The sequence below is a fragment of the Diplotaxodon limnothrissa genome, linkage group LG16 (genome assembly GCF_057381915.1).
Source record: "Diplotaxodon limnothrissa isolate DT_005_m linkage group LG16, D_limnothrissa_male_GT1.1, whole genome shotgun sequence".
Classification (NCBI taxonomy): domain Eukaryota; kingdom Metazoa; phylum Chordata; class Actinopteri; order Cichliformes; family Cichlidae; genus Diplotaxodon; species Diplotaxodon limnothrissa.
In genome coordinates, this window is record NC_140611.1 from 30,467,466 (window position 1) to 30,479,005 (window position 11,540).

General features: G+C 39.8%; 1 protein-coding gene across 1 annotated transcript; it reads right to left on the bottom strand.

The window, feature by feature from the left end:
• Positions 1–2,211: 2,211 nt before the first annotated feature.
• nxph2a (neurexophilin 2a) lies at positions 2,212–11,029 on the bottom strand. Its single transcript, XM_085374311.1, has 2 exons — positions 10,970–11,029; positions 2,212–2,958 (listed from the first exon to the last, which is right to left on the bottom strand). Exons 1-2 carry the CDS (start codon positions 11,027–11,029, stop codon positions 2,212–2,214), a joined length of 807 nt encoding a protein of 268 aa, XP_085230437.1.
• Positions 11,030–11,540: the final 511 nt, after the last annotated feature.

Here is an 11,540-nt window from a genome sequence, read left to right on the forward strand (position 1 = left end):
ACCTCTTAAAATTGTGTGTTTATCCTGTTGAGAAGTCCTTTCAGGAATGAAACGAGACAACTACGAGCACCAACAGACTAGACCTGACTCGGTGTGACAGCATGCTTTGAGCCAAGTTCAAATAAGGTTTAATGCCATAAAAACCTAAATTGATCTTTACAGTTACATTTTAACAAAATCTGAAATCAAATATTCCAAAATGAAAAGTGTAATTACACTATACACAGAAGAGCTTTTACTCCTATTTTACAAGGGAAACTATTGAAACAATTTTGAGCAAGCAGAAATCAAACTGGGTACAATCTGCAGTTACAAAAAATGAAATCAAAGCAATCTAACCATCAGCTGAAATATGACATCTACATGATATTTCTTAACAAACACCAAAAAATAAGGTACAGTATACTTGATAGAGTTCTCTGGAAAAATTAGGATAATCTGACATCATATACTTTGAAACCATAATCAATAAACACGTTTAGTTTTACACATTAACACACAGCATTTGCACAAAGGAGCAGAACCAAAACATCAACATAGATCAACTCCGAGTTAAGTTCCTTATCGTACACCTCACCTCATGTATAAGGTGATGGAATCATTTACAGCTGAAGTGGAAAGACATGAGATACATCCAATAAAATGACGCTAACAGAAATGTATTCTTTGTCTTTAGTGGCACATGCCCTAACCTAAAAACCCTGGGTATCTCCAGATAACAAAACTCATGCCGTTTAAAATCCGAATGGTTTTTAACAAAAGCTTTAAAAAAAAATTTGAGTGATTTCTGAGTCGAACACATTACACCATGTACTACAAGACTGAATGTTATCCACTTTTACACAAAGTCAGCCAACTTAAGCCTGCTGTACTATTGGGAAATGTCTTATATTTCAAATTTAGTCCCTCTTCTCATTAAAATTGCAGATGGATTTTGTACTTTTGCCTTTACCCCCACCTTTTTGTTTCTCCACTCTTGGTAAATGAAATTTCCCAGGCTAATTAAAGCCTATTAAAGACAGGTAATGTCAGGGCTGGTGGCAGAACCATGACAAAGTGCTGATAATTGTCTGCCAGACTCACTAAATCCACCTGTCCTGCAATTATTGCTTCCCCCTCCCCACCTCTCCTGACACATTAATCCACTGTGGGGCTCACTAGGCAGGCTGATGCCTCAAAGTGCATCCTGCAAACACAGATGTTGGATCTCAGACTAGTTTAGCATACACATGCCTTATGATAATTGTAGCAGAAAACCAACACATTTTAAGGCGCAAACAAGGCTGCAGCCATGTTAAGCTAGGATATGTGCCTACATACAGTTTGTTAGTAATGTATGATCATGCTCTAAAGTTTCTTATGCATTAGATTAGTTGGATGGACTTATTTTGTCATGAGCACTTTAGGAATTGGTTTGAATCAGTCAAGTCACTTGCTTTTAGTCCCCACAAAAGAACGATAACAGATCAGTTTTAAGACCATATTAATTATTCATTCCTTAATGAAATAATTCCATTGATCAAAATAATTTGAAGTAATAGAGACTGTCCTGTCTGTGTTCTGTTAACAGGTATAAATGGATGTTAGCGCCACTTCAAAGGCAATGATCATTTTGACTAATCATTCTTAATGCAGTGATCTTCCAAATGGGATTTCTTTTTTTCATTTTATGCCCTGTTGAATAGCTTTATTAATGTTTAGGTATTGTAATTGTTAACATTATTTAAAGTCCTGTCATATTTTGTCACATTACTATTTAAACAAGGTTCGAAAATTGTTTGAAAATGTTGGCAGGAGTGCAGCTCTTCCAGAAGCCAGCTACACGCTTCCAACTCAGCAGGGCTCCATGCCTATAGTCTAGCCTTGAAGGAAACATCTGGACAACATACTAATTATACCCGTGGTTTACAGAGAACATGTGCTGTTGTGATGTGGTGGATTCTTCCAGGGTTGGTAACTACCTTTTGAATCCCAAGCCAACCCCTAAAGCCAAGTCCCTGTACACCTAACTATCTGAAGTGTTAAACTTGTGTATTTGTGTAGTATATACAAAAGTTTCACCAAATCCCTCCAGTGTGCGTCCCTTCATAAGTCGCACTTCCTGCAACATGTCTCAGGTATTTAGGTATTTTGGGATAAGGAGTTTAGAGCTTGACATTTACATTATTTGAAGATAAAACAAAAGGCTGATGCAGACTAACAACTACTAGGTCACCCTGTTGAGGAGTAAGGTGTGTCACTGTGGTAGTTGTAGTCAGGGCATACCTTCTGGACCAGTTTATAGTCTACACTGTAAAAGGCTATATAGATGCATATGACTTTGAAGGGTTTTGAGCATAACCATGACACATGGCTCTGCGTCTGCTCCTGATAGCACACCTTGGATGGATCAAAGCTGCACAAGGCAGTCTTCTTGTTGCGATCCGTCTTCTCATATTCAATGCGACAGTTGAAAGATTTGGTGTCTTTGGTCTCCAGTGTGGACTGCTGGGCGATCTCAAACTCCACCACCTTGGAAGGTGGCACCAGGCTCACCGACACATTCCCCAGACCTGTGGAGTTGTGGCGGAAGTAAACGCTAAAGGTGCCGTTCCCATGGTCCACAATCTTTCCTGTGATCAGCAAGTTGAGTTTGACAGTCTTGATATTGGAGTGGAAGTCTCCCCAACCAAACATCTTTTTGAATTTGCCAGTCTTGACGATGGGTCTGCGTTTAGTTCTGGCCTGTGCGCCCTGAACATCTGTCTGGTTAGATAACCAGTCCCAAAAGTCCTCCATGCTGTGTAAATATGTCATTTCCCTTATGTTACTCTTGAACTCGGGGGAGCCCCTGGCAAACAAACGCAGGGGGTTGAGGATCCGTGGACTGGCCCCGGTGGGAGATATCTTCTGTTCATTATCGCTGTCCCTCCACTCGATGAGTTCTGTGACTCCTCCATGCACTTTCCTGCACGAGACCTTGATAGGAAACAGAACAGAGATAGATAGAAAAAACAATTAACCAACGTGAAAACCTTTGTGAAATGCAATTTCATTCATTCAAATTCATTGCTTGTTAACGTGACGTGTATAAGAAAGTTTTGACAAAACTCTGTGCAGTCATGTGAAAAGGGTAGATAGCAGCCAAGTGCTGCTAATAATAACTGATCGTTAGCAAGTGTGATCACCTCTATAAATACATTTTAGCAGTTTGTTGGTCTGGAGCATTCAGGTGTATCATAACACAATGCCACGATCTTCCCAGGAGTGCCAAATTCACCCCAAGGCCATCAAAACAGCCACAGCATCAGCTAAAGGTTGGCCCAACTAGGTCGCGCAATGATCCCAAGCATGCCAACAAATCTACAAACTGCAACTGTTTATGTTCACTTCTTAAGAGAACTGCATAAATGAATGCTCACAAAGCTCAATGAACTGAAGCAACACTGTAAATAAGAGTGGACCCACAATGCTGGGAGAGACTGATAAAGTTACACAGAAAACAATTACTTCAAGTTATTGTCCCTAAAGATGCTCATGAATCATGGGGTGTACTTAGTTTTTCTGATATGTTCTTTTTCAGATGGCAGTAGTGTTTTTATACACTTTCATTTAAAAGTGGCAGCCTCAAAGCCAGAAAGTTCTGGGTTTTAACTTCCTGTTCAGCTCAGGGACTTTCTTTGTGGAATTTGACTGTTCTCCTTGTGCTTGCATAGGTTTTTTCTGTGTGCTCTGGTTTCCTCAAAAAAATTTATGCATGCTAGGTTAATTTGTGATTCTAAATTGCCCATAGGTGGGAATTTGACTGAGAATGGTTGTGTGTCTTTTGGTCTTATCCCTGTGATGGACTGATAGCCTGTCCAAGGTGTTCTACCTGTCACTCACTGTCAGCTAAGAGGCTTCCTCTACTACCCTAGTTGGTTAAGGGTTTAAGAAAATGGATTGATGGGTGTTCTTTAAAAACTTTCTATTTGGTAATTCTACATAGATGAATTCACATTCATTATACTTTGCTACTCTGCTTTGCATTTGTCTGTTTCACTGACATGTAGCAGAGCAGAGAAAGAGAAAGGTACATACACAAATAATGAAAAAAGCACAGAAAAGCAGCAAAGCTGCGGCTGTAGAGAGCTAAAATGATAGCGTGCATATAGACAACATGAGCCTATGAATAACTAATATGGTTAATGTTAGATAAACCGTACGCACGATTGCCAGTTCTGAAGAGCAACTTCCACCTCACAAGTTAACAGTAATAGGTTCTTGGGTTTGGTATGTATGAAGTTTCTGTGTTTTTGAGAATTGCCATTGGTATAAAGCAGATGGTAAAAACATTTACCCATAGAGTAAATATAAATAAATAATATTCACAAGGCGTCACCACAGAAGGTAGCTCCACATGTTTCATTTGGCAGATTTTTACACCTCCAAAAGGTTTGGGGCTCTTCCTGGAATCGGTTGCCAGCTAAAACTACTGCTCTAGGGGCAGTATGGACAATTTTCACATTCATCTTCTAGCATATCCTAAAATCCTTTGTTATAGATATTTATGAAATGATTCATTATGGGTTCATTAATAAAGAAAAGGGAAACAAACAGATATTCACAAATGAAATAAAGATTAAATACAGAAAATTCAACAGCAGCATCTCGTAGTATTGTAAACTCAGTAATAGAATACTGAAGATTATTACAGGTCTGTGCAAGAAGCTAAATAGCATTCACTGGACATCACTTAACAACAACCAAATAAATAAATAAATAGAAAATAATCATTAATATAAATATAGCATTAAAAAGTGCATGCACATGCAAATAAATAGCATGTAATACACTACTGCTAGATAGCAGGGGCACCACAGAAGGGAGGAAACAAGAAGTTTGTATTAAACTGAACACATGATGCACTGATGAACTCAAGCAGATTCTGATATTTAGAGTGCACAGATATTCCCATGGACTTCAGGGAAAGGTGAATCTAAACTTTAGCTCGCATCCACCTATAAACACTCTTCCACGGTAGTGTCATGAAGTACGTACGTATAAAGTGTATACGTATATAAAGTATAGTGCTAAGTGCTAATCCAGACGCAGCAATGAACCGTGATCCCTCCTTGTACCTCAAAGCCGTTTAGCTTTAGGAACGATTCCTGGTCCACTTCAGATAAAGCTTTAATAATTCACAGCAATAAGCTTAGCTAGTTTTATTAGTAATTAGTAGTGCTGGGTTTTCCCCGGGCCCAGTTATAGGGATCACTGAGAGAAGCAGATGTTGAAAGTACAGAGCAGCGGCTGCTTGAATTCTCACAGAGATGCTGCATACTATTTCCAGACTAATTATATTTTTGCTGTAAGCTGAACGGAGGCATATGTGTATAAAGCTAACAAACTAGGTCTGTCTAGCACAATTTGTTTTGTCACATATACCCAAACCTTTCCATCTGAAATGTAACAGGGCTACATTCACCTTAAGCTGTGCTGCTGTGTCTTATAATTACAGCTTTGCTTTACTGTGCTGCTTATGTCCGAGACTGCGGTAACACTTTAATGCCTAAAGCGGAAGGTAATGGCTCGCCTATCTGGATATGTAATGTGAAATCAATGGGTCTCCCACGGACAGTGAGCCCGGCCCATTTATCACCTCTCACAATGCTTAATTAAGACAGTTGCTCCCTGTAAACATGGATGAATGAGGCAACACTGTAATAATGCCCCTATGTGTAGTTCATCACATCCAAAGTCATTTAATCAACCAATTCCAGTGGCGTTATTCCCCACTGATACAGCCACTTAGTAATACCTTATGTGAGCTCAGCTGTTAATTTGATTTGACTCTTATAACATCACAACAGCAGATGATGCTAAGCATAAAATCTGCAGGCTCTCAATAGGAACATTTTTCCTCTGCTGTGAACAAGGAAGATTCGGCACTTGTCTTCCCGCCAGCTCAAACTGTTATATCTTTAACACGTTGGGTGTCATGCTGCGCGGCTTCAGAGGTGAAACCAAATTGTCTTTCTGCGTAAATCTCAGGTGTGCTTTGTATAGGATGATTATAATGGAAAAGAGAGAGGAGTTTAAGTATGATGAGCAACTGGGGAAATTGCTGTGACAACAAGGGGATCAGCAGAGGGATATCTAATACTTAAATGCCCCAAGAGAGATGAAGCACTAGGAACTTGAAAGCTGGCACTGACACATAGGCTTTGGTTTCTTTCTCTCTCGCTGCCTCCCTGCACAACCACAGCACCAACACACACTCGAGCACACCTTGTTCATTTAGGCAGCAGCGATGTCTCTTAAAACCGACTAAAGGATTCTGAGGTTTTGTACAAAAAAAAGGGGAAAAAAAGGCAAGGTCTGATGAAGGAGAATCTACAAAAGCTTAATTAAGATTTCTTAATCGGTGCTGCCGTGCTAGAGGCGTTTCAGGGCAACTTGAAACAAGACATTATTATGATAATAACTGTAGACTTATAGAGCTGAAAACACCAGACCTCATTTCAACAGCACAAGGCGCAGTGACTCGTGGCAAACATTACGGATATCTGCTAGTGTGGTTTAGCTTCTTCCTTTTCCTGCATGTCCTACATTAAAACACAAAGACATGCGTGAACTTCAGACACCCCGGCACAGATATCGCGCTTTTACACCACAGCAGTCAGTGTTCTATCTGCCCTATAAAGGACTATGTTTAGTGATACAGCAGTAAAGATAAAGGCCTATGCACCAAACAGTTTCCTGGTAATTTTAATGTACATCCACCAAGATGAGCAAAAACAGTAAGGTATCACACAAGGTGCTAATAGCTGATATTTCCAGTTCACTATCAAATGTCATGCATAAAACACACGGTTCCTCTCTGAAAGAGCACCTTAATCACTCTCATTAGCTGAGCTAAGCCTTCTTTTTTAATAGACACTCCATCTTTAACGTTATAGTGACTAGAATTCTAAATTCAAATAAATAAAACACATTTGGACTGGTAAAAAATGTATATGTATATACATATATAATGTCAGGAGTAAAATGTTTATGCTTGTATATGTTTGCATTCAAAACAGCTTTTTTTTTAGGAAATTATGGGGCCATATATAGTTTACAACCCACAATTAAATTTAAACGGTAAAAGACTGTTTAAGTAATGCATTCTTATACATAAAAAAGAATCAGCTACTTAGAGATCTATCAGTATTATCTACTTTATTCTATTTTGTTTTGAAAATGCTTAAATATCTCCAAAGAATACAGAAAAATACATTTTTAACTGAAAAACATTGCACATCCTGACTAAACATTTTTTTGTAACCGACTTTTAAGGACTCGTATTTTTGTCACAGGCTTACATTAAACTGTTAATATTGGCTGACAAGTGGCGATCACATTTTTCATATGTGCGCATTAATTTCCTGCATAAATGAACGGAAAAAAGGTTTTCAAAAATTAATCTTCAACCACATCCTCAAAGTACACACCCTAGTGTAGCTGTTGAAGACAGAGTGGAAAATACACATTTGTGCCTAAGTCAGAGTTGGGTGAATAGTCTATGAACCGCCAGCTTTTACGCTGCTTTGCATGCAGGACTACCTGTTTTTACTGTGTGTAAAAGTGCATTGTTATTATTACAGACATGAACATCTGTGGCTTTTATTTTTCACCTGTCATTTCTACACCTCGGGGGCCTTTTCTTACAGAACCATGCATAAATAGGCAATTCAATCTAATGTTGTGGCAATCAGTACAATCAAGAGCTTTTCATGAAACTTACATCCTGACAGTAGCTTGAGCAGCAGCGAACCACACAGCGAGTCAGGATGAATCAGCCTCGACATTCATCTGTAACGAGCATTATGGAGCTGGCTGCCTGCTTGTCCCGTGGGTAGACATATCTTTTAGAGGCTTGACATAAAGGTAATTGCCATAGTGACCAGAACTAGCCTCTAGAAAGTTATTAAGAAACCAGTGACATCTGGCTTCTGGATCATCTAAAGAGATGCCGTTAAAATGCATTTGGAGAGAGAAGCTGGTGGCAGTGTGTTTGGTTGTGATGGGTTCTGGTCCACGGGCAGGTCTACAGCTTTTGTACTTTGATGGTGACCAAATCTTTCACAGCCTTTCACAACTGACAATGTGGCCAACTCATGATCTGAAGTCTGCTTTTCTGTTTCTGTTTTGGTTTTTAAATCACCTTTTTGCTCAGGAAATGAAGTTGATACAGAGGCAAGCTAAACTAATCTGTTTCTGGGTTTTCCATAGCTGATTTTTTTTTTTCCCAGTGCATAAGGCTGAGATATGCGTCTGGGGAAAATTGGTTTCAGGCATCTTTCTCACAATAAACAAAATGGGCAATTAACCTGCTCATCAGTGCAAACCGAGCAGTTCCAATGATGCACTCGACTGTTCTTCATGGATTTATCTGTGCAAATTGACCTCACTTTGGTGGTGAAATTCATTTCTCTGCTAATTTTCTGTGTCTGAAGCTTCATTAACTTGATGCGCTTCCACATAGTAAAAATCTGGACACCCCACAAAAATTGCACCGCCTTCGCCACTGCCTTTCGTAATACTTACCCAGCTCTATTGCGACGAAACACCTGTCATATTAGGAGCTGCTCAGCCAGTGCTGCTAGCATTAGACCAAAAAAAAAATGTAGCAGAGCTGGATGGACTGCAGACTCTTGCTTTCAAACATTCAACATGACAAGTAGCATCTTTCAGATTAAAACTATTCTCAGCCTGCAATCGTCTGCGCAAAGTCCTTCCTTAGCCATCTTCCTCCTGATGTTACAGGGCATATCATTTGTAATGATTTACACCCAGAGCCGGTTCCATGAGAGGAGGCCCTGGAGGCGCTAAAGCAGCCCACAGAGAGAGTCTACATTCTGCTGAAGAATAGATTGGTGCTCAGATCGCTGGGACAGCCTCACGCTCCAAACCCATCACTTTTAATCAGAGGCCGTCCGGGGAATCACATGGCAGGTGCTTCAGCACTGTGGTGGATCGTAACAGCAAATCGACACACCGGGGGCAGCTTACCAATCACAGGAGGCTACAGTTAGTGAGTGAGTGTGCATGTAGCATATCTGCTACCCCCCAGTATAATCCTTTAGGCCATTACCACCTGACCTCTGTGAAAATGAGACAGACTACAGCCTCTAGTGTCATGACATTCCTGCAAAAGATGTTATAGATCTCAATTTTAATTCATCTTCAGCGTACACAGCTCACATTATTTGTGGTGAAAATATATTGGTACAATTGGTGCCGAGTAGAAATTCAGTGCATTTCTTTAGTGGTTACATTTCTGTGTAGTATATGATTTTCATACTGACTGTAAAGACACTCCTTTAACCACTGCCGTGTATTTACAGAAGGCCAGTCTGTGGCTGTCTACACATTCTGTACAAGTGTTGACGATGAGGAGAGGGCAGGAAGACAAGCTCAAAAAGACGTGATGCTGATGTTTTCATTTCTATAATCCCAGCTGTATCGCTAGCTCTGTATCTACACACTCATCGCTTCTCCTTCTTACTGTTGACAGATTTGCCCGAAACATAGAGGATCATCGCATCGCTATCATAATATGTAACAAGTCCGCTGGCGCTATCAGGATATTCGGTGGATGGGCGAAGAGGCATATCTATGAGTAAAATAAAATCCAACTTTGGTGCTTGAGCACAGAGATAATAATAAGTATGAATATTGGATTTCTTGCTTCGCACGAAATATGTATTGAAACCTTGTTGATTTAATTGCAAGAAAAAAATCCGATGTGTGTGACTTTGCAGATTGTTATGGTGCGTTTCTCCATGTTGGCTTGAAGCAAAGAGAAAAGGCAAACGCAGGCACCCAGCCACATAGAAATCCTTGTTAGTTTTAGGTTGGATCTTTTCTAGCCGTGCAATATTTAATGGAGCGTAACTAAAGCCTAAAATTTGAGAGGCATGTGAAAAGAGAAAAATTGTTACAAATTGAGAGCTTTGTGTGCAAAAAGCAGCAGAAAGAAACATAATATATCTGATTGCTTTTCCCAAAAGTTGGATGCATATTTTCATCTATTAAAAATATTACACTTAGTTTTCAGGCTCGCCCCTCCGCCCACCTTTTTTAGGAAGTTAGGAAGAATTGCAGCTGTTGCTTAGACCTTCTGTTGTGTGTTACATCACTGAATATTAACTACTTGAAGCCATTTTTCAGAAATTATCTATGAAGACAGCAGAGGATGAGGGTTAATGTCTTAGAGCCGACATCAGCGAGCATTCATCTCAGTGAGAGACACTCTTATTTCCACTACTTGCAATGCTGTTGATCTAAAGCTGACCTTGACCCTAAACCTCTTTTGATGAAAAAAAGAAAGGGTAATATGTCTCAAAAGAGAGCAACTCCAACACCTGCCCACATTCATCTTCAAAAAAAATTCCAAGTATGCCGAATTTAAAGCAGTAGAGTTTGTCTCCAGTCAAGTCCTATTTTGCTTTCACACAAATACAGTGCAACAAATCTGGCCTTGTTGAGTTATTATAGCATCTAAAGCATATTGAACCCAAATTTATTATTTGTGCCTGTTTGCATGCACACGTTGTGGCAAAACATTATCTGACAGCTCATGATGTCACTCGGGGCTGCTTGCAACCTATGATTAGCATAAATTATAGCACGTAATATAACCCTCCTTTGGCTAGCATAAATCATACGATGTGAGCCATTAGTCATGTTAAAAGTGTCAGCGTTGTTCTTGTCTGGCTCGATCACACAATCCTCTTTTTCCTCTGCATCTGAAATGACAATGACCGAAACGTCGCCTCGCCTCAACTCTTTTGGACATTTACTATTGCCACTTATTGCCCTGCAGGAGACAATGTACCAGGCAGTCCAAATAATACACAATTGCTTCTCCCGCCGTGTCGTTGTGGAAACATGCTTCAGCGACTCCTGTTAAACTGAACAAATTACAGGAAATTACACCACCGTTAGCTCGGGCCTGTTATACTTTGATTGCGATGAGAGGCAGAGCCTGTCCTGTTAGAGCCTGCCATGCCAAGAGACGCATTATGTCTGCTCAGTTGTCTGACCTTTTGCTTGCAGCCACTGTAAAGCCGTATTTAAGGCTATGAATTATCTGTTATCTGTCAATGCATTTGACAAGAGAAATCACAAAATTTCTGTTCAATATAATGCAGGGCGTGTCATTCATGTGGGGGGGGAAAAGGTCATCTTGCTATGAAGTGTATTTCATGTGTAAGTCAGTTTCAGTAAGAGTTCATTTAACTTCCTACCAGATCCAATATATTTGTTTTCTTTGGGTAAAATTGTTCTTAAGACTTCTTTATTTAAAAAATTACATTTTTGGGAGGAGCCTGTGTGTGTGTGTGCATGTGTGTGTGTGTGTGTGTGTGTGGGGGGGGGGGGGGGGGGGGGGGGGGGGCATCACAACCTTCAAATCTTCAAATTAACTTAAAACTGGATTGAGCAAAAAATGCTTTAAAATACTTAAAATATGACATTTGATTACCTTTTACAGATGTTTGCAGCTGTAAAAATGTGGAAACCCACATGATAAG